Source organism: Myotis yumanensis, unplaced genomic scaffold (genome assembly GCF_028538775.1).
Source record: "Myotis yumanensis isolate MYYU_CA2020_CCGP unplaced genomic scaffold, mMyoYum1.0.hap1 SCAF_7, whole genome shotgun sequence".
In the NCBI taxonomy this organism is placed as follows: Eukaryota; Metazoa; Chordata; class Mammalia; order Chiroptera; family Vespertilionidae; genus Myotis; species Myotis yumanensis.
The window spans coordinates 93544634-93572520 of record NW_027223758.1 but is presented as its reverse complement, the minus strand read 5'-3'; the positions used below and the strand labels follow the sequence as shown (position 1 = coordinate 93572520).

The 27887-nt window shown below is 52.4% G+C and overlaps 1 protein-coding gene across 1 annotated transcript in view; it reads left to right on the top strand.

Moving 5' to 3' along the window:
- The window catches only part of LOC139013524 (laminin subunit alpha-3-like), a 59364-nt gene that overhangs the window by 12311 nt on the left and 19166 nt on the right, over window positions 1-27887 (top strand). Inside the window, exons 2-11 of the mRNA XM_070419523.1 lie at window positions 3815-3967; window positions 7591-7708; window positions 8380-8498; window positions 9733-9903; window positions 12790-12881; window positions 14363-14478; window positions 16256-16374; window positions 19675-19765; window positions 22298-22429; window positions 25564-25626. Coding sequence (XP_070275624.1) covers window positions 3815-3967; window positions 7591-7708; window positions 8380-8498; window positions 9733-9903; window positions 12790-12881; window positions 14363-14478; window positions 16256-16374; window positions 19675-19765; window positions 22298-22429; window positions 25564-25626 — 1174 coding nt within the window. The remainder of the gene's footprint in view (window positions 1-3814; window positions 3968-7590; window positions 7709-8379; window positions 8499-9732; window positions 9904-12789; window positions 12882-14362; window positions 14479-16255; window positions 16375-19674; window positions 19766-22297; window positions 22430-25563; window positions 25627-27887) is intronic.

Below are 27887 nucleotides of genomic sequence, written 5' to 3'. Positions count from 1 at the left end.
TTTCCGTTTCTCATCTTTGTCTGGCGTAGCGTCTGGCAGGGAGTATGATCAGCACAGGTTTGCTGTGTGGATGGATGAATAACTGCGCACAGAGCCTCCTTGCTCTCTGTCTGTCTCCCTCGTCGCTGATTTCTATCAGTGTTGGTCCTGCTTTTGTTTATTTATATTATTTAAAAATACTGGACCTCAGGTGCAGCGTTGGATTATAGACTATGCATGACCCTCAGTTATGACATGCTTTCATCATCGGTCCTTGCATGGTCTGCTTTAATATACATGCAGGTGGATGGATTTAAAATAGTATAACAAACATTTATGAACTCGCTACCAAAACCCAAACCAGGGCCTTGATAATAACGTATGCCTAACTATATGGTTTCCCAACTCCCATCTCCGTTTCCCGTAACCTGGGGTAACCATCATCCTGAATCCTTTGTTATTTTTTCCTTTGCTTTACTTTTTATAAAGTTTTTATTACATCTCTATATATTACAAAAAAGTAAGTGCTCTTAACTTTATAAAAAGTATATATCATGCTTTATAAACTCATGTTATAAGGCTAGCATTCACCCATATTGTCCGTGTTGTTGTGTATGTTCACTTACTCACTGTTGTTCCTATACTCACTCATTGTGTGCATATACTACTGTTGATGTAGTCACATTCCTGTGGCTGGAAAATTAGGTTAGTCCCAGGATTTTGCTCTTGTGTGCAGGACTGCTATGAATATTCATGAGCATGATGCCATCAGATTTTGGGTTATGAGCTTGAGAGTAGAATTTCTGGATCATAGGAAATGTGAATTTTTGACTTTAGGAGGTAATGCCAAAACATTTTCCAAAGTCTTCATACCAATTCATATTCCTACCACATCCTTTCCAATACTTGTTATTCTCAAACTTAAAATCTGATCCTATTGAATGGGTGGAAAACAGAATAGCGCTGTGGTCTCCCTGATCACTAAAGATTGTGATTGTGAACATTTCTTCAAATGCTTATTTCATATATTTTTTAAAATTTAGTTTTGTTGAAAGTGTTACAGATGTCCCCTTTTATTCCTCACCGACGCCCCTCCAACCTGAACCCACTCCCTCTTCCTTCCCGCCCTCCCCCCACCAGGCCTTCACCACACTATTGTCTGTGTCCATGGCTGTGCATATGTACATACAACTTACCTGGTTAATCTCTCTTCAGATGTTTATTGACATGTATTTCCTCTTCTGTAAAATGCCTATTCCTACTTTTGCTCATTTTTCTGTTGAACTGTTTATACTTCTCTTATTGATTTGTAGGAGTGTGGGATATATTTCTTAAATATGTATATATTTTTAGTCCTGACCTGGGGATATGTTTATTGATTTTAGAAAGAGGGAGGGAGAGAGAGAGAAACATCGATGTGATGTTTTCTGTCATTATTTCTTCAAATAGGTTTTCAATATCTTGCTCTCTCTCTTCTTCTGGCACCCCTATAATTCGGATGTTGGTACGCTTGAAGTTGTCCCAGAGGCTCCTTACACTATCTTCATATTTTTGGATTCTTTTTCCTTTTTGCTTTTCCGGTTGGGTGTTTTTTGCTTCTTCGTATTTCAAATCTTTGACTTCATTTTTGCGATCCTCTAGTTTGCTGTTGGATCTCTGTATATTATTCTTTATTTCAGTCAGTGTATGCTTAATTTCTAGTTGGTCCTTTTTCATATCCTCGAGGGTCTCACTAAATTTATCGGCGTTTTCTAGAAAATTCTTGAAAAACCTTATAACCGTGGTTTTGAACTCTATATCCAGTAGTTTGTTTTCCTCCATTTCTGTCATTTGTGACCTATTTCTTTGTCTCCACATTTTGGCTGCTTCCCTGTGTTGATAGAGTGGCTTTGTGTGCTAGGTGTCCTATAGGGCCCAGTGGCTCAGCCTCCCCAATTACCTGAGGTGGACACTCTCGGTACACCCCATTTGTGGGCTGTGTGCACAGTCTTGTTGTAGTTATGCCTTGATTGTTGTAGGTATCACTGGGAGAAATTGACCTCCAGGCCAACTGGCTGTGAGAATCAGCTGTGTCTGCGGTGGGAGAACTTCTGTGCTGGAGACATCCTTCTGGGGCAAGACTTGCTTCAGTGGGGCTTTGGTGCTCACTGAGTCTGCCCCCTGAGTGTGTCCCTTATGGATCTGAGGAGTTGTAATCTGGATGGTCCCACTCTGACCACTGGGTACACTGGCTCTTGGATCTCTAAGGAGGTGCTAATTTAGCCTCTGCCTGAGGCTACCCAGCAGGAGCTATGGAGAGATCTTCAGATTCCTCTTCCTTGCTTGGGGTTTGGAGGTGCCCAGATGAGGCCCAGCTGTGAAGCAATGCAAGCTGCTGTGGGGCCTTGGGCCTTCTTTTGGATATTCTGGGTCTCTCTGACCCAGCTGCAGTTAGTTAGGTAATTTTCAGATTGCAAAGGGCCAGGGCATTCATGTGCAAAAGCCTCTGCTCACGGCTTGGGTGGGGCAGGGTCTCAGGGAATCAACAGGGTGGAACAAACTGCTATGGCTGATCCTCAGCCCTGCCCTGAGAGGCCCGGGTCTCACTGTTCCACAGTAATCGCTGCAAGCATCTCTGCGAGAAAGCCGCCTTCAAGTTCTGCCTGATGCCAGACAGTCCAGTTTCTCCTGTATGAGTCTGGGTCCCCAGAGACTCGCCCGGAACTGGAGTTCAGAGCAGTCGGGGACTTGTGTCTCCCTCCCGATTGAAAAAGACAGCCACGTCCTCAGTTGCCAGCCCTTTCCACGTGTGCCTCCATACCTCTGCACTTTACTTCCACACCGCACCTCCTCTGAATCTCAGTATGCTTTTCTCTTTCCTTCTAGTTGTAGAATTTCCACTCGGCCAGCCTTCCTGTGGTTCTGGATGATGTCTGTTTTGTCTTTTAGTTGTATTTTTGAAGTGGTTGTGCGAGGCAGCAATTTCTGGTGTTTACCTCTGCCGCCATCTTGGTTTCTCCTTAATGTATTTAGATTTTTCCTAATAAAGTTTACAATTTTCTTACAGTGTATTGTTAAAATTGCTCTATTTTATTATTAGTTAACTAGCGGCCCGGTGCATGAAATTCATGCATGGGTAGGGTCCCTAGGCCTGGCTGGTGATCAGGGCTGATCTGTGGGGCAACCGGTAGGGCAATCAGGGGGCCCCTGCTGGCACCCACCTTGGCTGGCCTGGGGCCTGTGGGCTGGGGGCAGCTCCTGCATTGAGCGTCTGCCCCCAGGTGGTCAGTGCACGTCATAGCAACTGGTCGTTCCACCAGTCGTTCCATAGTTCGGTCGATTTGCATATTAGGCTTTTATTATATGGGATGTTGTCAACTGCTTACTGTGCCTAATTTATAAATTAAACTTTATCATAGGGCGTATAGGAGGCTGTGTTTCAGGCATCCACTGGAGGTCTTGGAGTGTGTCCCCCACAGATAAGGGGGGACGATTGTACTTAACACTTCCACTGAGACTGTGCCCAGTGCCAGACACAGAACTTGCACAAAGTAGAGCATAAACAGTGAGAGGATTTGCTGGAGGAAAAGGTCTTTGCATCCCAAGTACAACAGGCTCTTCTTGAGTGTCAGACAGGATGGGAAGCACAGGCTGTAGAAGGCGGAAGCTAAACAGAGTCTGTACCTGAGACACTTGACACAGGTGCACAGGGAGGTGGTGTAAGAGTGAATGCATCGCGGTGACTTCACCAGAGGGCATCTCATTTTCATTTTAGCTATCTTTCTAGAACATTGACAAGACAGAGTTACTTGCCCATAAGAATGAGCTGTTTTTGTGTTGTTTTGTCCTTTTCCAGGGGCAGTTCTGCGACTACTGCAACTCCCAGGACCCCAGGAAAGCCCATCCAGTCACCAACGCCATCGACGGGTCGGAGCGCTGGTGGCAAAGCCCCCCCCTCTCCTCAGGCACGCGGTACAACCAGGTCAACGTCACCTTGGATCTGGGGCAGGTGAGACACACGAGCTGGGATGGGACTTTGAGTTAGAAAGACAATGCAGCTCATGGGGCAGTTTTGTTCCTTTTGGGGAAAGGAAGCGCTCGATGCAGAGGACAAAAGGAGCATTGGGTTCTGGCGGGATTGGAGCTTCCAGATGCCCTCTGCCCCCCGCCCTCCCCAAAAGCTCTGACCCTTGTTCTGGAATGAGGGCAGCCTGCTAGAGATCTTTAAAGGCAGCAGAATCATAAAAATGCATAGTAAATGGAAGTTTATTTTTTTAAAGAGCATATTTTATTCCTTAGCTCATCTTGAAAACTATTTTATGTTTCCTCCCGTATGAAACTTTTGTGATTTTAGGCAGATTTTGGCTTTAAGTCGTGGCAGTTCTCCTACCAGTGGTCGGCAAACTGCGGCTCGGCAAACCATGGCTCGTGAGCCACATGTGGCTCTTTGGCCCCTTGAGTGTGGCTCTTCCACAAAATACCGGCTCTTCCACAAAATACCGGCTCTTCCACAAAATACCGACGTCTGCGCATGGGCCACGAAGTTTCAATCGCACTGTATGTGCACGCCGCACGTGGTATTTTGTGGAAGAGCCACACTCAAGGGGCCAAAGAGCCACATGTGGCTCGCAAGCTGCGGTTTGCCGACCACGGTCCTAGTCTATTAATGGCAAGCACATATAAGGAAAGACTGGATTTCTTCACAATGGCACCAAGGGGGTCTGAGTTAAATATCATGGTAGGGAGTCCTCACCCGCACCCCTCCTCTGTCTGCTGTATTCCAGTGCAACACCCCTGCATCCCCTCCTCTGCCAGCTGTACCCCAGGGCATCCCCCCCATACCCCCATCCTCTGCCTGCTGTACCCCAGGGAGTCCCCCCACACTCCCCTCCTCTGCCTGCTGTACCCCAGGGCATCCCCCCGCACCCCTTTCTCTGCCTACTGTACCCCAGGGCTTCCTCAGGCCTCTGCCCCTCCCATACCCAGCTACCCTGTAGTCCCTCCACATCATCCACCTCCTCCTTTCTTCCTTTCTCCGGATGCCTCCTCTCCCAGTTCTCATTTCCCTGATTCTCTCACCTCCTCCTTCCCCTGCATTCCTTCCTTTAGGGAAAACTGAAACCAAATCAAACCACCACTTCTCTGGTCACTGCCAGCCTCCTGGAGGGGTGTGTCCCCGCCCCCCACCCCCCAGCCCGCCCAGGGCCATGGCTGGTGTCCGGTTGGGAGTGTCGGGCTCCTGTCCGGCTACAGCTGTGCCCCCGGGCCCGGCCCAGGTGGCCTTGGATGGGGCAGTGCAGGCTCCATCTCCCCAGGACTCCGGCGTCTCTCTCTGGAGGCTTGAAGCACCTTGATTGAGGAGATTGTTTACCTTCGGCATTTCTCAGCATCACAGAACAACTGGAGGGAATGCTGGTTCTGCACCCTGCCTCTCACAGGCCTCTAGCTGACTCGCTGGCCCTCGCACACCTGTTACCACCTGTTATAAGCATGCAGAGTCCCAGGCCTCCCCTGGAGATGGAGGCGCAGGCCAGGGCCAGGGAGCCGGGAGCCAGGAGCTGCGGCCCTCTCTTGGCTTCAGGGTCTGAGTTGCACAGCAGCAGGAGTTCAGGCTGGTCTCATCAGAGGCCCAGGTGGGCGGAGTGGTGGGCAGTCAGCCTGGGGCTGAGGGAGAGGGTGCAGGGCCTGGCCAGGTGAGGCGGAGCTCAGGAGGGCAAGGCGGCCTCCTGACTGTGGGGAGACGGGCAGGGAGCTGGGCACAAGGCAGCTGTTTTGCAAATTCCTGTGTTTCAGGCCTGGACAGGGCTGGACCTGAAAGGGCCTGGTGTTCAGGCAGGTGGGTGACACCCGCTGGGCGGCCCCGGCTTGTGCCGTTAGGATAGGACGTGTCTGTGGCTTTCACTCAGCCCCTGTGTAAACTCTCTGCTCGATTCCTCCCCTAGCCAGCCAGCCCCTCAGGGCTGGACACTTCCTCTCTTCCTCCCTCATCAATGATGAGAGAGAATCACTGATTGGCTGCCTCCTGCACACCCCACACTGGGGATGGAGCCAGCAACCCGGGCAGCTGCCCTGACCAGGAATCAAACCATGACCGTCTGGTTCGTAGGTTGATGCTCAACCACTGAATCATGCCAGCTGGGCAAAAGGCACATAATTTAAAATTATCAAGTAGAAGAGAATAGCTCAATACTGTGGGTGTCACACGCATGAGCCGGCTGTGAACCCACCTTGGACCCCATCACGCCTTGCAGCAGCGTCATGTTGAGTAAGCAGGTTTCAGAGATGAGCTGTGGAGCTGGATCGCTCAGCATGAACCGGCTGCAAGTGCCACGGCCACGGAGACGATCCAGAAAGCAGAGTCTGTCTGTGCAAATGGACTCAGGAGAATGAAAGGCAGCCCCGAGGTCCAGGGCACACAGGGCGGACATGGGAGGGGAACATTTGGAGAGGAACGCCCTGTCCACGATCAGTGCCAGATGCTGAGTGGGCGCCATCAGTGGGCGTCTTCACTTGGGCCCAGGGGGGCAGGCTCTAGAACAAGGGGAGCAGCGCACGTGGGTCTCCGCCCGCTGCTGGGTTTGGGGTATTTGCTGTGCTGCTTCCACGGGATCACACATTCCCTCAGAGCATGACGGAGGCAAACCAAGGGCGTGGCCTTCTGAGCCTCTGGGTTCTTCATGGATTTGGATGTTCCGAGCAAAAAGGGCACCTTGGGGAACCACTGCGTTAAATAGCCCCGGAGACATGTCACACCACACGCTGCCCCTCCCGGCTGCTGGGACGGGCATTCACAGGTTTGGAGATGATGATGCTTGGAGCTTTCTGACATTGTATTTCCTCCCCATGATGAAGGAGGTCACGTGTGCAGGACCCATCGGGCCTGTGCAGAGCTTGTGGTCAGTGAGGAGATGCATGGAGGCTCAGGATTCTTCACCTACAGGACGAGGACACACTACCTTCCCCAGTCACACTCCTCCTCCTCCTCCTTATTCCTGTAAGGCCTAGTGCAAGCATGCTTGAGAGGGGCTTAGCATAGCACCCAGAACGCAGCAATGATGACATCATAAATCATTAAATAAATAGGGTTTTTTGAGGGAACCATTAGATTTCTCTGAATGTATGGACTTTAAGATGCGGGGTGGGCCCTAGCCGGTTTGGCTCAGTGGATAAAGTGTTGGCCTACAGACTGAAGGGTACCAGGTTTGATTCCGGTCAGGGCACATGCCTGGGTTGCAGGCTCGATCCCCAGTTGGGGGCGTGCAGGAGGCAGCCGATCAATGATTCTCTCTCATCACTGATGTTTCTGTCTCTCACTCCCTCTCCCTTTCTCTCTGAAATCAAGAAAAAAAAAAAGAAAAACAAGATGCTGGGTGAGCTGGTTGGAATTCAAGGGTGTAATGACTAAGGTGTGACAAAGGCTACTGTGCAGATTTGGAAAGTGGCCACTTTGTTTGGACACGATCTGCTGGAGAAACTGCACCAGGCAGGGTGTCCGGGAGGCAGGCAGGCAGGGGCTCTGGTCTGGGAGAGGAGTGGCTGCAGGTGCTGCTGTGGGAACAGCATCCCGTAGAGATGATCTAGGTGTGCACAGGCCAGGCGACTGTAGTAACAGTGTCTCCTTTGCTTTCTCAGCTCTTCCATGTGGCCTATGTTTTAATCAAATTTGCCAATTCTCCTCGCCCTGACCTCTGGGTCTTGGAGAGATCGGTGGACTTTGGGAGCACCTACTCACCTTGGCAATATTTTGCTCGTAAGTAACCTTGCCTGCCAGGCTTCAATTATCTGCACAGATTTAGACCTTGGATTTCACTGTAAAATTTGTCTCTTCACTGGCTAATTAAGGATTGGTCAGTTTTAACGTTCAAGGTTACCCCCCAAACAGCCCTTTTTCTCAAGTAGTGCACATTCACCACAAGAACCACGCAGAACTGAGGCTGAAATGCCTGTTATGTTAACAGTTCCTGCCACTGTTTAGGGAGAAGCAACTGTTTTCCTTTTATGCAGAATTAGGAACCCAGTTTCGCCTTTAGGGACCCTGCCTTTCACCTAACTCACCTTGACCCTGTCGTCTTCGCTAACGAAGAATGTCAGTGTGATGAGCCCTCTGATGGATTGAGGTGGACAGGAATGTGGCTTGCAAAGGCCTTGGGATTTCCGTGAATGCTCCTTAGAGGGTAGACTTGTTTAGTAAGGAGGACTTAGAACCGCATCTCCAAACATTGCTTTTAAAGTCAAGTGGCCTGAAGTGGCTCGGTATTTTCTTTCATGACCTAAAAACGTCAGTCTAAGCTTCTGTCTAAAATGTTCAGTGTTTGTCTGTTCTTTCCCATTCACGTATTTTCTTGAGACGTAAGATTTCTTCAGAGATTTACGCAAGGGGATCATATTTTATTTGCCAGTATTAAAATGTTTCCTTTCTAGATTCTAAAGCAGACTGTTGGCAACAATTTGGGCGGGCGGCCAACACGGCCATCACCCGAGATGATGACGTGCTCTGCACCACGGACTACTCCCGGATCGTGCCTTTGGAAAATGGCGAGGTAAGTGGATTTGGGAGGCCGTGAAGGATGAGACCAGAAACGCAGACGAGGATATCAAATTCTTCATTTTGAAAGAACTGTGAAAATGCTCTTTCAAGGAGAGCTGACACAGACCACAACGGGAACCCGTACTTGGGGCTAACTGGTACAAGGATCACATCGAAGACTCCGGTCAACGCTTCTCTCTCATTATTGACAAGTTGGATTGCAAATTCTTGTTATTATTTTATTATTGAGGTATAATTGACATCAGACATTCTACTCGGGGTCTCTAATTCTCCTCTGGGAGTCAGCATTTCAAATTCAAGACCCGTAGGTCCTGAACCCTCTATTCTGTTTTGTTTTGTTTTTCTTTTTCATGTATTTTTTCTTTCTTTTTGAACCCTCTATTCTGGAGGAATATTTAGAAAGTGGGTTGCTGGTGATTGAGGTGAAGCCCTGCCCACTGCTTCCCAGACACGTTATCCCAGGAGTGAGAGTGAGGAGAGGGGAGGGGCAGCACGCATCCCCGACTCCTGGGGCAGGTGGGCACCCTCTGTGGGGAGGGAAAGGACTGTTGTCTTTGGGAGCTGCACTTGCCCTTGTGCAGGCAGGCACACTGTTGTTGGAGGAGACGGGAAACAGGTGGGGAAATCAGACAAATTCCAGGGAAACTAAGGCCATCGGAGCTTGACGTGAGTGTGAAATATGCTTCTCCCAGGGGTGCTGGCCACCCCTCTGCGGGTGGAATGGTCTTCGTGAGCAGCTGTAGCCAGTGTCTCACAATGAGTGGTTCATGCCCCCATGGTTGTCCAGCTCCTCGAGCTTGAAGATAAAACCCTGGTTTTGTAGGTACTTCATCCCCTTTACATGCAGAAGCTTCCTCTTCAACCTCCTCTAGGTGTTTAGGTTCTGTCAGCTGTTTCTTTGGTGCAGCTTGACAAGAAGTTTATATATTTTTTATATTTTAACCTTATACTTTCACCATGTCACGGCCTCACAGCCCCACAGCTACCCTGATAGAACAATGGGTTTGGAAGCACCTGAGAGCCCAGTTTAAGGACAGGTTGCCAGAATTCGAAGGGGAGGGGGACTAGCAATGATGATTTTAGACATAAACAAGACACAAGACCACCTGCACACACCTGGTGGCTCAGGCAGACCTAGTGCCTTCGGGCCTGTGAGTCATTTATAGTGACTTGCAGCGAAGTTTTGGTGAAAGGACTTTTCCCCCTGTGTGTGTGTGCTTATTTAGGTTGTGGTGTCCTTGATAAACGGTCGTCCAGGTGCAAGAAACTTCACTTTCTCCAATACCCTGCGGGAGTTCACCCAGGCAACAAACATCCGCTTGCGTTTTCTCCGAACCAACACACTCCTGGGACACCTCATCTCCAAAGCACAGCGGGACCCCACCGTCACCAGGCGGGTGAGTCATGCTGAAGGGCCTACAGCAGCATTTTTTTTAAACTCTTTTTGTTTTCACTTATCAAATTAATTGCCTTGAACTCTTTCAAGTACAAGCCAGGAACAGTGTAGGCGTAGACTTGATCTGGTCTGAATGACTAGCTGTAACTTAGACGTCTGGTTGTGGAGGAGAAATGATTGCATTCGAAGAAGATGAAAGGCCGGGGTGACAGCTGGCCGGGTGTCAGTCTGATTCTATAACAGACTCCCCAAGGCTCACTTTTTTTTTTTAAATTAAATCTTTATTGTTCAGATTACATTTGTTCCTCTTTCTCCCCGCCCCCCCCCATAACTCCCCTCCTCCCAGTTCCCGCCCCACCCTCCGCCCTCACTCCCCACCCACTGTCCTCATCCATAGGTGCACAATTTTTGTCTCTTCCCTCATCTCCCACTCCCCTTCCCCACCCGAAGAATAGTCAGTCCATACAACGGTACGGAGGTGCGTGTAGAGCCGGCTGGTGGCTGAGGGCGCGGTTTTCGTTTTCAATCGGGAGGGAGTCTCAGACTCTGAGCTCCAGATCCGGGCGAGTCTCTAGGGACTCAGACTCAAAAGGGAGAAGCGGGATTGTCTGGCTTCAGTCGGAACGTGAGGGCAGCTTTCTCTCCAAGGTTTGCAGCAGTTGCTGGGGTTCTGAGAAGCAGAGCCTCTGGGAACGGGACTGAGAGCAGCCATAACTGCTCCCTCCACCCACCCTGTTGATCCCCTGTGACCCGACCCACCCAAGCCCTGCGCAGAGCCATTTGCCGGATAGCCTCAGGCAAAGGCTAGATTAGCACCTCTCCAGAGGACAGAAGTTTTCCCACTGCAGACACAGCTGATTCTCACAGCCAGTCGGCCTGGTGGTCAAATCCCTCTAGTATTAACTACAACAATCAAGGCTTAACTACAATAAGACTGCGCACAAAGACCACAAGGGGGTGCACCAAGAAAGCATAAAAAATGCGGAGACAAAAAAACATGACAGAAATGGTGGATATAGAGCTAAAAAATGCACTTTTGAGGGCTTTCAATAATTTGCTAGAAACTGCCGATAAACTTGATGAGAGCCTCAAGAAATCTAATGAGACCCTCGATGTTGTGATAAAGAACCAACTAGAAATTAAGCATACACTGACTGAAATAAAGAATATTATACAGACACCCAACAGCAGACCAGAAGAGTGCAAAAATCAAGTCAAAGATTTGAAATGCGAAGAAGCAAAAAACACCCAACCGGAAAAGCAAAATGAAAAAAGAATCCGAAAATACGAAGATAGTGTAAGGAGCCTCTGGGACAGTTTCAAACGCACCAACATCAGAATTATAGGGGTACCAGAAGATGAGAGACAGCAAGATATTGAAAACCTATTTCAAGGCTCACTTTTTTGCTGTCGAATGTGCTCAGCAGGTGGGGTCGGCTGCACAAAATCACTCAGGGAACCGGGTTCTTTTTATTTCAAGGCGCAGCCACCCTGTAGGGCCCCAGAGTCCTCCTCGGGATCCTCTACATCTGGTCAGCAAATGCGGGGAGAGAGAGAGGGTGGGGAAGACCCCCAGGCTCCCAACCACACAGGTCACTGCCACTGGCCGGAGCTGTGTGTAGCCCCACCAGATGCAGGGCTGGTGTGTGACCTGGCCAGATAGAGGAGACATGGGTGTGTGAGCACCATGCTCCTCTGTGTGGGGTGTCTGGCCTGCACATCCCTCAGTCTAGTGTCAGGACAGCACCCCGTCTCTTGGGCACAGATACCCTGAGCTCATTCTTCTGCCGCCCACGGATCTCCTGCCAGGGTCCCCCATTGGCCAAACCCAACAGAAAGCCAGGGAGCAGGAAACCCAGCTGCAACCCATAAAGGTCAGCCCTGGGCAAAAGGCAGGTGAGAAAGGAGGAGAGTGGGCATGGAAGGGTGATGGGAGATGCCCAGCGCATCTTAGAGGGCTTGGCCTCAGAGGTAAGTGCATCAGGGAGCTGGGAAAGGAAGAGAGGAGAGTGAGGTTTGCTCCAGTTTTAGCATTTTCCAGGAAGGCTGTCTTGTGGGTGCGGTGGCTTGTGTTCTGCATTTCCTGTGCTATTAGCCCTCGGAGCAGCCGTATGTGGAACCCGTCCTGGGTCCAAGGATGGAATCTGCAAGGGAGAGCTGGGCTGTCCGATAAACCCTGGCCAGACTACGTCCATTCCTTCAGGCATTCTGAAGCCCTGCTACGAGTGGACCTCACTACCCTTTATTTATTTATCTGTGGGTGTTTTTTTTAGGGGGTGGGTGGAGGGGTTCCAAGATTTGTATTCACATGTAAGCATATTTCTCTTCACTTAAGTGAATGAGTCTTCTCTATTAAGAAGCGTTGTTAAAGAATATGTTTTTATTGACTTTAGAGAGAGGACGGGAGAAGGAGAGAGAGCGAGAGATAGAAACATCAGTGATGAGAGAGAATCATTGACCAGCTGCCTCCTGCAGGCCCCACACGGGGGATCGAGCCCACAACCCAGGCCTGTGCCCTGACCCGGAATCAAACCTGACCTGGTTCATAGGTCGCACTCAACCACTGAGCCCTGCCGGCCGGGCTTAATCTCTTTTTAAAAGGCTATAGGGTATGATTCTTTTCCCAAGGCAGTGTCCCTCCATTCTTCTAAAGCATTTCATTTTTAAAAAGGTACAGATTCAGCATCATGCTGTTAAATTTGATTGAGGAATGCACTTGTTTCATAAGACAAATAACACCCACAGTGGCTCCTGTGGGGTTGAGGTGGGCTCACGGGAGCAGGAAGAGAGCGGAACAGGGCCAGTGTAGATGCGCCTGAGAGACGGGTAAAGGCTTGTTGCTCTTCCGTAAGCGGCATGTCTGTTTCGTCTGTTTTCTGTCGCACAGTATTATTACAGCATCAAGGACATCAGCGTAGGTGGGCGCTGTGTGTGCAACGGCCACGCCGACGTGTGCAGTGCAGACAACCCTGAAAAAGTGTGAGTACCTCGTGCAGCGTTGCCAGCCTTGCTGTGAGCCAGTCCAACTGTTTCAGTGATGGTTGCATCCCATTAAGTATCTCTCATTCCCACCTCCACCCGCCTGTCCCCCCGCCAGATGGTGCCCCCGGCGGGCACAGCCCACTGATTGGAGTTGCCAAGAGAAATAGAACTGGTTTGTCATCCTTGCTTTAGTGGGATCAAGGGTGTACATGTTCAAATCCTTCTCCCTCCCTCTTTTTTATTTTGGTAAAATGCACATAGAGTTTAGAATCTTTTTAAAAAATATACTTTTACTAGAGGCCCGGTGCATGAAATTCGTGCACTGGGGGGTGGGGTTCCCTCAGCCCAGCCTGCCCCTCTCACAGTCTGGGAGCCCTCAGTGGATGTCCTACTGACGGCCACAGTCTGGCAGCAGAGGTTCGGAGCAGGCGTTCTGTGTGTGTGTGTGTGTGTGTGTGTGTGTCTGCTGGGGGCCTGCCCCCAGCCACGCGTGGAGGCTTGGAGCAGGCACCCCTCTGTGTTGATCTCTCAGGCTCCTGGCCTCCACTGCGTGTTTTTCTCTCCCTTGAGCTGTGGCCAGGGTGGGGTGCTGCCTGCAGGCTGAGCTTTCCTGCTCATGGATCACTGGATCACTGCAGAGACCAGGGGCAGGCCCTGCTGGGTGCTGCCTATGGGGAACTTTCCTGCTCTGGGATCGCCATGGGGTCCCAGCTGCCAGCGGGGCTTATGCGGCACATGGGGGTCCCGGCTGGGGGCAGGGTTTAGGCGCACGTGGCTTAGGCAGCTCACGGGGGTCCCGGCTGGGGGCGGGGCTTAGGCGGCGGGGGCTTAGGTGGCACACGGGGGTCCCGGCTGGGGTGGGGCTTAGGTGATGCGATCATGCCGCCTAAGCCCGGTTGCCCAGGGCCACATACGGGGGCCTGGATGGCGTCTGGTGCTGGCCAGCCCTTCCTATAGTATGCAAATTAGCCGTATGCATCTTTGACGGCGGTTAATTTGCACATGGTGCTGATTAGCCAATGGGAGGCGTATCGAAGGTACGGTCAATTACTATCTTTGTCTATTATTAGATAGGATTGATTTCAGAGAGGAAGGGTAAGAGAGAGAAACATCAATGAGAGAGAATCATTGATGGGCTGCCTCCTGCACGCCCCCTACTAGGGATCAAGCCCACAACTCGGGCATGTGCCCTGACAGGGAACGGAGCCATGACCTCTTTTTCATAGGTCGATGCTCAACCACTGAGCCACGCCAGCTGGGCCCACCCAGTGTTTTCATCTCTGTATCTTGTGTCCGCATCTGTAAAATGCAGACAATAGCAGGATGGGAGCCATGAGTGATCCATGCAGAGAGCTTCGTTTCCATAATTACTCAATAAAACGTTCCCTGGGTGACCCTGATGACTGTGAGTTTTCTGCCAGGAGACGCCGACCTTGGTGTGAACCCTCGGTAACCGATGCACTTCACCTCCTGCCCAGGTTCCGGTGTGAATGCCGCCACCACACCTGCGGGGAGACCTGTGACCGCTGCTGTGCCGGGCACCACCAGAGGCGCTGGCAGCTGGCCACGTGGGGGCACAGCCACGAGTGCGAAGGTGAGCGTGGGGGCGGATCTGGGGTGAGGCTTGCCCAACACCCCCCCATCTCTACCTGTGGACCCGCCCAACACCCCCCATCTCTACCTGTGGACCCGCCCAACACCCCCATCTCTACCTGAGGACCCACCCAACACCCCCGTCTCTACCTGAGGACCCACCCAACACCCCCGTCTCTACCTGAGGACCCACCCAACACCCCCATCTCTACCTGAGGACCCACCCAACACCCCCGTCTCTACCTGAGGACCCTCCCAACATCCTCATTTCTACCTGAGGACCCACCCAACACCCCCGTCTCTACCTGAGGACCCACCCAACACCCCCGTCTCTACCTGAGGACCCTCCCAACATCCTCATTTCTACCTGAGGACCCACCCAACACCCCCATCTCTACCTGAGGACCCACCCAACACCCCCATCTCTACCTGAGGACCCACCCAACACCCCCATCTCTACCTGAGGACCCACCCAACACCCCCATCTCTACCTGAGGACCCACCCAACACCCCCATCTCTACCTGAGGACCCACCCAACACCCCCGTCTCTATCTGAGGACCCTCCCAGCACCTCCCATCTCTACCTGAGGACCCACCCAACACCCCCCCATCTCTACCTGAGGACCCACTCAACACCCCCCATCTCTATCTGAGGACCCGCCCAACACCCCCATTTCTACCAGAGGACCCACCCAACACCCCCCTATATCTACCTGAGGACCCGCCCAACACCCCCATCTCTACCTGAGGACCCACTCAACACCCCCGCATCTCTACCTGAGGACTCACCCAACACCCCCATTTCTACCAGAGGACCTGCATAACACCCCCATCTCTACCTGAGGACCCGCCCAACATCCTCATTTCTACCTGAGGACCCACCCAACACCCCCCTATCTCTACCTGAGGACCCGCCCAACACCCCCATCTCTACCTGAGGACCCGCCCAACATCCCCATCTCTACCTGAGCTGTGTTTTCCCTGCTTGTGAAGGGGGTGGGGGGGTCACGCCAATCTCAGGGTCACAGGTCTTTCTAGTGTAATGAGTAACTCACAAGAGTAGAGGTGTGAGGGCCCTACTCCAAATTCAGACATAAATGTGAGAACAGAAATAACAATGGCCCAGCAGGTATGGCTCAGTGGTTGAGCGTTGACTTATGAACCAGGAGATCCTGGTTCGAGTCCCAGTCAGGGTACATGCCCAGGTTGTGGGCTTGATCCCCGGTGGGGGGCCTGCAGGAGGCAGCCAATCGATGTATCTCTCTCATCAATATTTCTCTCTCTCCCTTCCTCTCTCTAAAATCAATAAAAATATATTTTAAAAAAGAAACACCACCAGCAATAACGTTTACTATGATTAGGCGTTCACTCCAAGCAAGGATTGGGCTGAGTGCTTTAACATAAGCTGGCCTCTTTAACAGTCTAGGACACAATGCAGCCACTATTGAATTTCAATCCTCATCATTTCTTAGGATGTGATACTGGGTTGGAACCCTAACTCTTTGAGGACCGAGGTCTGGAGAAGGTGGTGAGATTGGCGGCTAAGCAGAGAGCTGGGCGCATTGAGGGAGCAGTGGGGGTTTGAGGGTTAGGGTTAGGGTTACAGACTGGACTTTGTGTAAAAGTCCCTAAGATTTCCCACTGAGAGCGGCCCTGGGTCCCGGGAGAGGTGGTGCTGTACTCACTACGCAGCCATGCTCTGGGGGGCGGGCCATGCATAGGGGTGAGACAGCCTCCCACAGCCATGATGTGCATTCACCTCGGGTGCCCTTTGCAGCCTGCAACTGCCACGGCCACGCCACCGACTGCTTCTACGACCCGGACGTGGAGCGGCAGCAGGCGAGCCTGGATATCCGGGGCGTCTACGCAGGTGGAGGGGTCTGCATCAACTGTCAGGTGAGGCCCTGGGCAAGTCGAGTGGGGGTGTCACTGTAGGAAATGACATCATTAAGCTCTGCTCCCCAAAAGATGCCAAGGCCGTTCTGAGCATTGGAAGTGTTTTCTGGAATCACCTCTCCACTCTGCACCACGTCCTCGTGAGCTGGCCGTCCCGTGGGGTGGAAGGGGACATGGACTGAGGCATGTTTGTCCAGGCGCCAGCGATCAGGTTCCTTACGTGATCTCTGCCTAAATGGGGAGAAGTCCTGGCTGCTCCAGCTCATGGTGTGAAGGCTCTAAAGCTGGAGGGAAAAGGGTGCTGACCTCAGTGCTGGCCCTGGTCCTCTGTTCAGACAGTTTTGAATCTAGACTCGGCGAGAAAGGGCAGCAGGATCGAGTAATGACGTCTGCCATCGACACCAAGTATGAGACACTTTTCATCTTTTCTGGACATTAGCCAAGAGGAGGGTCTAATGTCCATGAGTTTGGACTATGTTGTCCCTCAGTCCTGGTGCTTTTAGAGTGATGCTTTGTCAAAGTCGCCATCACAGAGATCGTCTCTTCATGAGGTGCCCATTTCTATCAGACCAGGGCCACACGGGCCGAGAGAGACCCACCGCTCTCCCCCACCTCCCACTCCACACACTCCACAGCCTGTCCTTGCAGGGAACTAAACTACAAATAAATGGTGAGGCATAGGTTTGTTCAAGTCATAGGGAGGGTTTCATGATAAGTGAGAGGTCCCGGGATCTGGTTAAGCGATGCACTCCAAGGCCCTCAGTAATGTGTATGGAATTAAATTGCGGAAATACCTTTGTATGAAATTAAGCTGTGGAAACAGAATCTCGGAAGCGCTGGGGGACGAGTAGGTGGGATGCTTCTCCAGTGAAGGGCCAGCCCCTCAGTGAGTCTTTAGGACACGTCGTTCCTGCTCTTCCTTCTCTCAGTCACACTACGTTTTGTACTTTGCGGTTCCAGGAAGACATCAAGATAGAATTTTATTTTTTTCAGAATGGCCCTGCAAAAGCATTTTTCTTTTGTATGTAGATTATCGAAGTCTTGTTTAGGCTCATTGCATTTTTTTCCAACGTGAATTTAAAATGCCTTTGTTTAAGTTAGGTACGTGGCAGTTTATTTTGAAATGCATAAAATAAGATGGACTGGTGGATGGATAGGGAACGAGAAGACGGATAATTCTGTGATAAAGCAAATACAGTAAAATCTCTACATAGGGCATGCATAGGTGTTCACTGGAAAACTTTTATTTTTTATTATAAAATTCGGGGGGGGGAGCAATGAAAGAAGGCAAGGAACACAACATTTTTGGGGGGTGTTTGACTCCCTTTAATAAAATACTGATGTGCTTTTTTAAAATATATTGTTTTTGATTTCATAGAGAAAGGGAGAGGGAGAGAGAGATAGAAACAAAAATGATGAGAGAGAATTATTGATCGGCTGCCTGGGGGAGAGTTCCAGGTGGAGGGGACGGCAGGGGATGAGCAGGGGTGGACAGGTCAGAGGTCAGAGGCCAGGTCGTGGCCGTAGGAAGGGAAGTCAGGCTTTGCAGGAAGAGTGTGGCCAGCAGCGGTCTCCATGTGCTTGAAGTTCTCAGGATTGGACATCAGCAGCGTGTGTGGGTTGGTCAGGGACTGAGCGATAGGGAGGTGGGTTTTACCTGAAGATGGAAAGCACCTTGGAAAAGGTTTGCTTAGAGGATTAGGACGGAAGGATGGTCGGACCAGGGCCGGGTTTCTGGGTGAGCGTTCCTAGCTCCTCTGGGAGGTGCCAGAGGAAGGGTGTTTGTGGGGTCAGTTAACTCCTGCACGGATTCCCTTTGTGTCCAGCCCGCTCCTTGGCTTGAAAGCTGCAGTTTTCTCATTGTGTTAAGTGTCAGGTAAATGCAAATTCACTGCCCACTCCCCGGGTGAGGCGGCTTCTTCGGTGCTTCCTGTAGAAACCAGGGAGCCGCGATCTTTACGTCTCCATCAGCCTTGGTCCAGCCATGACCTTGGGTGCCCAGAGGTCACCTCTGGGTGCGGTGTGGGCCCCGCACGACACCTGCGACCTGGAGGCCGACTGCAGCATCATCCATCTTCTGGCGATTTGTCGTCGTCTTTCGGGCACTTGTTGCTGTGTTTTGTGTCTTAAAACTGCACCTTCTCTGTGGCCCGAACTTTGTGGGAGAAGGCAAAGCCCGGGCTGCCCACTTCGGGGGACGTCTCCTCATTTCCTCTCTGACGGGCACACTGGGAGCCCAGGCTGCCCCGTGTCCTGAGTCTGTTCTCAGCCACAGAGTCGAGGGGTGAACTGGCCGTGGGTGGGAAGGGGTGGGCCACAGCCATTTCTTGTTTGCCCCAGTGTGTGCGCATCTAAGTGTGAAGTCAGAGCAGTGGCCCGTGTGGTTTTAGGCCTCAGTGTTGAAGTGCATTCAGAGTTTCGCCCACAGGACAAGGAGTGGGAATAACTGAAAGCATGGAGTTAATAAAATCGTCTGAGACGGGGGAGAGGATACAGAAAGGGCCTTGTCCTCCCCTCTGGGCTTCTGGCAGCCTCTTTGTGGGTCCGAGCGTCTGGTGGTTCTTTTTGACTCCCAGTCGCCTTTCCTTTTGTTACTGAAGGAACAGCGTCCTCCCAGTCGTTCCACGTTGGAGAGCAGGAGAGGCAGGGCTGAGCTGGGCCCGAGCTGGGTGGTCCTTGGAAACTGGTGACGCATGTTGCGTAATTAGGTTCTGTGGCAATTAAGAGGATTAATCATGAAATAGAAAAGGCCGCCTCGTATTATCATTTAAAACGAGTTCTGTGTGGGAGGCTCCTGCCTACCTTTTCCATTCACGTAACAGACATGTTTGGGAAGCGGTTCCATGACTGAAGCACAGGTAACATGAGAACGGCGGGAGGAGAGGATGAGTGGGCGCTTTCTCCCCAACACCGAGAAGATGAACACACGTGACTGCTTACTGCCTGGGCCAAACGAAGGGTCATCTACTGTCCGTCCTTCTGAATAAAGTTTGAATTGTGGTCCTCTCTCACTCAAAGGCCAGGTGGCTCATTAGCAAGTCCTGTGATGGGGAAAGCTGGGTTGTCCACTTCGTGGAACTTACTCTCATTTCCTCTCCAAAGGAAAAATGCACAGCCAGTGTGAGCCCGTGTCCTGTGGTAAATCTTGGAGACTCCAGGCCAAGATAGTCCTTTTTGTTGTGTGTTCTATGTGCGTGACTTTGAAATTGCACGTGCACACGATAGAGCTATTCCTCTGGGCGAACGGTGTGAGACCCGACCTGCTCAGGGCCCTGCCTCCGAATCTCTCTTTCTTCCCAGCACAACACGGCGGGCATAAACTGCGAGCAGTGCGCCAAGGGCTATTTCCGCCCCCACGGCGTGCCGGTGGAGGCCCCCCACGGCTGCATCCGTAAGTTGCATTTCCACCTGGTGCCTCTTGGGCGGGTGTGCTGCTCCGGGGAGGCCACAGGCTCCGTTCCCATCAGCCACTAGGCCCTTCTTTCCCTCTTTCTTCATATTGTTGGTTCACTCCTTCCTGTGTGACCACAGGCAGTTACATAACCTCTCTGAGCCTCAGGTTTCTTATATATAAAAATAGAAACGATCATATATTCCCTAAGATGAAGTGAAATGCCCTCGAAAGTGCCTGGGAAAACACTAACCATTTGGCTATCGCATTCTGGGCTTGCAGCCAATGGCAGCGCCTCTATTTCCTCTTGTTTCAACACGTTTCTTTTTTTAAAAAATGTTTTTATTGATTTCAGAGAGAAAGGGAGAGAAAGAAACATCAGTGATGAGAGAGAACCACTGATTGGCTGCCTCCTGCACGCCCCCTACTGGGAATGGAGCCCACAACCCGGGCATGGGCCCTGACTGGGAATTGAACCGTGACCTCCTGGTTCATAGTTGGTGCTCAACCGCTGAGCCACACCGGCCGGCCTTGTCATGTTTCTATGATGTCCAATAGTTTTAAATTTTTTTCAGAAGCAGCATCAAGACAACATAGTAAAAATTTTACAAGAATTTAGTGATAGACCTAATATTTAAAAGAGCTTTGATTTATCAAGCGTTTGCTCTGTGCAAGGCGTTGCCTAAATACTTTCACGTGTGTCTTATTTAATAAATTTCGGGCATTGTAGACTGATTCTCGTGTTTAGATGTGGGGAAACCAAAGGGCCTGCATATTTTGGTCCAGGTGACAAAGCCAGCACCTGGAGGGTCCAGGAAGCAGTTCACACCTGTCTGCCGTCCCCGGGCTCTCCTAGCTCCACGGCCGGAAGGATGCCTCGGCCCTCCCCGCCCGCCCACCCCCGTCTCCTCTACTCCTCCCTCCCAGCCCCCCATGGAACCGTCCATCGGGGTCCGAGTGCAGACTGTCCTGTGTGTGTGTCCTCTCTGTTCTCGGGCTGCCGGGGGCGGAAGATGACTCCCATCCCGAGGTCGTCTCTGTGCCACGTTTCCCAGTTCCTCCTTCACATCATTCAGATTTGAAGGCATCAAAGACCACAGTGTGTGTGAGCTCTGAGCTGTGGCTCCAGGACAGTCTTACGTGATCAGGTGTGATCCTGCTTCCCGCCTCTTCCACACCATCCCATGAAGCAACGTGTCCATCATGTCCTTGTGCCCAGTGGGCATCGGCAAAGGGACACGGGCATCCTGGATGCAGTCACACTCTGTCAGGAACCTCAGTTTCCTTTTCTTTCTTTCTTTTTTTTTTTTTTGGTTAATCCTCAGCCGAGGATATTTTTCCATTGATTTTTAGGGAAGAGAAGGGAGAGGGAGAGACAGAGAGAAACATCGATTGGTTGCCTCCTGCACACACCCCAGCCAGGGCTGGGGAATATGCAACCAAGAATCGAACTCGGGACCCTTCCGTCCTCAGGCTGATGCTCTATCCCAGTGATGGCGAACCTATGTCACGCGAACTCATTTTTTTGGTTGATTTTTCTTTTTAACATGGCATTTAAATATATAAAATAAGTATCAAAAATATAAGTCTTTGTTTTACTATGGTTGCAAATATCAAAAAATTTCTATATGTGACAAGGCACCAGAGTTAAGTTAGGGTTTTTCAAAATGCTGGCACGCCGAGCTCAAAAGGTTCGCCATCACTGCTCTATCCACTGAGCCAAACTGACTAGGGCAGGAACCTCAACTTTCTATCACTTTTCTAGTTTGTCACTGAAGTGGCCTCCTGGGGATGTCAGGCTTAGCGTAAAGGGTCCGCAGGCGCGTGCATCCTACACAAACTCAGCAAAGGCCTCCAGAGGGGCCAGGCTGTGGGGCGGGAGGTGCTTGATGCTCGTGGGACATGTACCTAGCGGAGCGATGACAGGGTTTTGTGTCCACGGTGAGGACCTGCGGGTCAAAGGACGCTCCCAAGGGAGGGCACCAGTGGGTCCCTCTGAAACGCTCACCCAGTCAATGTGTCGGCTGCACCAACTGCCTTCAGGGCCGCATCACTCGAATCTACCACTTGGGCTATGGGCACAATCTTGCTGTGCTGCCCACAGATGACATATCCACAGCCAGGCATCCCACACACGTGTCCACACCACACCCGTGTAAAATGACCACGGTGTGGACATTCACAGCTGGCTCATGGCCCGGAGAGGCTGTGCCCAGCAGGCCTGCCGGGAGCTCCAGCCCCAGCCCCCCAGCCTCTCCGATGGTGGAGGGTCCAGGCTTCCCTCTCCACAGCGAGCTGGGCAGGGCTCCGTGTGGCACTGCATCTCGAGAGCATCCCAGTGTGGATACTCCTTAAGGCTCCTTTCTGAGGCCCTGGGGGCTCCATCAGTGGGAGCCACCATGTGGTGGAAAGGACGGACCCTCTCAAGGATGGCCGCACCCAGAACAGAGCAGGAACGTTGCTGAGAAGTATCAGGTGCGTTTGCCGTGTCCAGTGCTCGAAGGACTGACGCTCGGAACTGGTTGCTCTCAGCTTGCAGCTGCAGCCCTGAGCACGCGGATGGCTGTGAGCCGGGCTCGGGCCGCTGTGCCTGCCGGCCCAACTTCCACGGCGACCACTGCGAGGAGTGCGCCCCCGGCTACCACAACTTCCCGCTCTGCTCCCGTGAGTGCCTGCGCAAGGGCTTCTCCCCCCCCCCCCCCCCCCCCCCCCCCCGCCAACACACACACACACACACACACACACACACAGGCTGGGCTGTGCATTCACGCTCGAGGGCACGGTGGGTGGGTGAGGGAGGGAGGGGGCACAGGAATGGGGTCAGGTGGGTTGTATTTATGTGAAAGTGGTTCTAAATTTTTATTTTTTATTTTTTTTTATTATTTTTTTAAAAAATATATTTTATTGATTTTTTACAGAGAGGAAGGGAGAGAGATAGATAGTTAGAAACATCGATGAGAGAGAAACACCGATCAGCCGCCTCCTACACATCTCCCACTGGGGGTGTGCCCGCAACCCAGGTACATGCCCCTGACCGGAACCGAACCTGGGACCCCTCAGTCCGCAGGCCGACGCTCCATCCGCTGAGCCAAACCGGTCCCGGCAGATTTTTAGAAAAATTGATGTCAGAGAGGAAGGGAGAGGGGGAGAGAGAGAAACATCAATGATGAGAGAATCGTTGATCAGCTGCCTCCTGCACGCCCCCTGCTAGGGACCGAGCCTGCAACCTGGGCATGTGCCCTGACTGGGAATTGAACCGTGACCTCCTGGCTTATAGGTCGACGCTGAGCCATTCCAGCCAGGCTGAAAGTGTTTCTAAAAGTTGGAACATAAAGTGTATGAACATATGTTGTGCAGTCTAACTTACCTCCAGTGTTAGGTTGTACTGTAGACGTTGCCGTCTCCTCAGGTCAAAAGGGTAAATGTTGGCAATTTCAGCGTAACAGTAACCACATGGGGGACGCTCTCATTAACCTGGAGGAGACCACTGGTTCCAGGTGGCCGTTTGCACGTGCCGTGTGTCATGTCCTGGGACCAGGAGGATGTGTTTCCACTCTCCCCACGTCCGGTAGGCCACGTTATCACAGGCCCCTCACCCCCTACAGTGATCTAAGGGGACATCTAAATATTTTTTAAAATTGACTTCAGAGAAGAGAGGGAGAGGGAGTTAGAAACATCAATGATGAGAATTGATCAGCTGCCTCCTGCACGCCCCCTGCTGGGGATGGAGCCCACAACCTGGGCGTGTGCCCTGACCAGGAATTTAACTGTGACCTCCTGGTCGACGCTCAGCCACTGAGCCACACCGGCTGGGCCGGGGTAATTATTAAACTAGCACTGTTGAGTGTCCTAGTCGGAAGGGCACATTATATGATCATCTTATGTTTAAAGGAACCAATTTAGGCCAGAACACAGCAGGACCACCTCAGGACTTAAGCAACCTAGAATTTGCAATCAGTGGGTAGAGGCTGAGCAGAAATTGTATTTGCCTGTTTAGTGAAAAAAGGAATCTTGAAGTAACACTACGGTCTAAACAAAATTTGGGAGTGGGGGAGGGGAATCTTGAAAGAAAACATTTTCGAAAAGCTCGTCTCCATCTACACTAATAAAAGAGAAACATGGTAATTAGCATACGACCGCTACCCTTCCCATTGGCTAATCAGCATATCCTTATGCAAATTAACTGTCAGCCAAGATGGCGGCCGGCAGCCAGGCAGCTGGAAGTGAACATGAGGCTTGCTTGCTCCAGTGACTGCAGACTCCAACGTTCCCCGCCTGACTTGCCGGCCTCTGAGCTGGCAGTTTGAAACATTCTAACAAATATAGGCCGGGATCTCAGAGCTGGAGTTATACATTGTTTCGATTATAGAACCGAAACAAACCAGATACCTACTCTCAGAGCTAGAGCCAGAGCTAAAGCTGGCCCAGAATAAAATAAAAAAGAGGAGCGCTTGGGAGCTTCTATCAACAACCACCAGCCTGAAAGCAGCCCTCAGCCCCTCACCCAGACTGGCCAGGCACCCCAGTGGGGACCCCCACCCTGAAGGGTGTGTGACCAGCTGCAAACAGCCATCATCTCCTCATCCAGGCTGGCCAGGCACCCCAGTGGGGACCCCCACCCTGATCCAGGACACCCTTCAGGGCAAACCAGCTGGCCCCCAGGCCTCTATCCTATATAGTAAAAGGGTAATATGCCTCCCAGCACCGGGATCAGCAGAGCCGCGAGGCCTCCTGGCACCGGATCAGCGTGACGGGGCAGCGCCCAAACCCCCTGATCGCCCTGCAGCTCTGTGTGTGATAGGGTGCGGTGTCCCAACCCCCTGATCGCCCTGTGGCTCTGTGTGTGACAGGGTGCGGCGCCCCAACCCCTCCCCCGTCCCCCCCCACCACAGGCCCTGCTCTGTGTGTGACAGGGTAGAGCTATAACCTCCCCATCGGCCCTGCCCTGAGTGTGACAGTGGCAGCGCCCCAACCCCCTGATTGGCCCTGCTCTGTGGGTGATAGAGGGCGGTGCCCTAACTCCCCTATCGGCCCTACTCTGTGCGTGACGGGGGGAGCTCCCCAACCCCCTGATGGGCCCTGCTCTGTGCATGACGGGGGGGGGGGGGCGGGCAGTGCCCCGGGCAGTGCCCCAACCCCCTGATTGGCCCTGCTCTGTGCGTCACAGGGGGTGGCACCGCAACCTCCCCATCGACCCTGCCTTGAGTGTGATAGGGGGTGGTGCCCCAACCCCCCAATCAGCCATACCCTGAGCGTGACTGAGGGTGGCATCGCAACCTCCCAATCTGCCCTGCTCTGTGCATGACAGGGGGCGGCGCCCCAACTCCCCAATCAGCCCTGCTCTGAGCCCGACCAGGGGCTGCACCTAGGGATTGGGCCTGCCCTCTGCCACCCAGGAGCAGGCCTAAGCCAGCAGGTCGTTATCTCCCGAGGGGTCCCAGACTGCGAGAGGGCACAGGCCAGGCTGAGGGCCCCCCTTCCCCCCCCCCCCTCAGTGCACAAATTTTTGTGCACGGGGCCTCTAGTTTTACAATAAAGGTGTTGAAGTTTCAGGCCGTCCTCCTTAGACCGAAACTTAGCTACGTGAGCGCAAACCATCGGTTTCTGTTCATTAGCAGACACGCCAGACGCCTGGCCCGCTGGTCTCCATGACCAGATGCGTGTTAAATCCAGTGCCTCTTGGCTTCCCCGGCTGCCCGTCAGCACATTAGGGCTTCTTCCTCGTTCATGCAGTTTAATATTCTACTTCCCTGTCTCCCTAATCCTTCTCTGTAGTTTTTAATAAACTCTCTTTCTAGGGATTCCTGTTTTCCCTGTTTCTGCTGCAAGTCCAGAAGACCCAGTAGCTGGAGACATAAAAGGTAACGATGTAAGGGCCAGGAAAATGCGATGCTCCCGCCTCTGTCTCTACTTCCTGCGCCAAGTTGGGGGCGTGGCAGGTGCCTTGAGGTGGATCCCATGGGAGCTCTCCTGGTGGTTCCTTTTCTTCTGTGAAATAAGAATCCAGGCCCAAGGCAGAATGAGGGTGGGAGGAGGCCTTGGGGTTGAGGAGGGAGAAGGATGGAGGAGCCATCCTAGCACGTGGGGGAGGGAGCGGCGTGGGGAGTGTCTCAGGATTGGGCAGCACCCAGGGCTCACCGGGGTCAGGTGTAGCGTGAGCCAGTCCACGTCCTATGCTGTTTCCTGCTTCCGCCCTCCCTCTGCCTCTGGTCAGACGGGGCACCACGTGTCATGTGGAGCGCTGTCTTATGTTTCCGTCAGACACGTGGTCTCTGGGGACATCAGCTCCGCCTGACTTGTTTCTAACCCCAGGACCAACCCCAGTCTCGGCCCACAGTGGGTCTGAGCAAGTGCTTCCTCGAATGTTGTTATTGCTGGGATGGGACTGGCCTTGAGCTTTGATTACAAGGCATCTCCGGTCTCAGGAGTGGTTCAGGTCTCCCCTTTGTCATTCAGTCCCCTTTCCTCCCGGAGCAGAGGGCTGGCACTCCGGGAAAGAAGTTTAATTGGCCTTGAAGGGAAGTGCAGAGTCTGTTACGAAATCTCGGGGAAGCCTTGGAAGGCAGCCTCGGGAGAGACGATAACTAGTGCAGTTGGATGGCTCTGGGAAGTGAGGGCAGATGCCGTTCACTCGTGCATTTTAAAGACGCGGGTCTGGGGCCCAGCCTGGCAGGGAACGAGAGAAGCACAAACATCTCCACAGCCAAGGACATGCTGGGCCCTGCACCGCACCCTCCCGCCCTGAGGATGTAACTCTTTATGGCCCATGGATGTGTCCATGGCTTCTAACAGTGGTTCTCACACAGGCTGAGCTGTGGAACCCGTGCTTTTCCAAGATATAAATCCCTGTGTGTCACCCCCGATCTCTTCTTTCTTCAATCCTCATCCAAGGATATTTTTTCATTGATTTTTAGAGAGAGCGGAAGGGAAGAAAGAGGGAGACAGAGATGGGAGGAAGGAAGGAAAGGGAGAGAAAGATGGAAGGGAAGGGGAAGAGGGGGAGAGAGAGAGAAACATCAGTTGGTTGCCTCCCGCACACGCCCCTACCAGGGCTGGGATCAAACTTGCAACCGAGGTAGGTGCCCTTGACCGGGAATCAAACCTAAGACCAAAGTGTCCGTGGGCCAATGCTCTAATCACTGAGCCAAACCAGCCAGGGCTCACCCCAGATTTTAATCCAGGGGCGAAGCCCAGGCTGTTGGTTTGAGCAAGTTTCCGGATGATTCTGATACATGTCTCTTCCTCTCGTTAGTAAAAGCTCCCACTTGGCGTTGGCAGGCTTTCCTGTAAAGAGGCCGGTAGGGAATAGTCCAGTTTTGCAGGCGACGGCACCGTACTCAGCTCTGCTGTTGTAGGAGCAGCAATGGACAGTACGTCGATGCATGAACCTGGCGGTGCTCCCATAGGACTTTTTTTACTGACACCGGTGGGTCTGGCACCCAGGCCACAGTTCACAGACCTGGGGTGATCGCAGAATCCCTGGGTCTGGGATCCCACGCCAGCCAGTTTACCCGGAGGCCCCAGCGGGCGGCCAGCACGGGCACCGCTGCCCTGGAAAACCCACTCGCTCAGTCTCAGACACAGGAGCATTGGAGCAGGACAGAACAGTGTCGCAGACCAGAGCGTTTGCGGGTTTTCACTGTATTTCATGACCTCGAATATTGTTAGGGTTTTCCAGGTCCAACTGCTTAGTTGTATCCACTGAAGGTTGACTTTGGGAAGTCAGTGTAAATAGACACACCTTCGGGGGCTGCTGTCGGACACGGCAGGGGGTCCAACACCCACTCCTGGGGCGTACCAGCCTCCATTACACTCTTCCCTCCAACTTCAAAGGCAGAGCAGTGAAAAGCAGGATCGACAGCTGCAGAGAGACGGTGGGGGGTGGGGTTATGGTGGAGACGGACACCCCAGGGGGTTCTGCAGAGCAGCCCACGTGGCCCGAAGGCTGGCTGTCCCGTGGTTTGGACAAACACTGTGAAAAGGTTCGAGTCCCCAGTCACTTTGCTAGGAGCTCCTTGCAGTGCCCAGGTTTCGAGGTCAGTGGGGATGGGGCTGAGGGTGAGCCCTGAGGTTGGGGAGCAGCCTGGGTGGGCTGTGCTGGCTGCGTCCCTGCCGGGCTGGG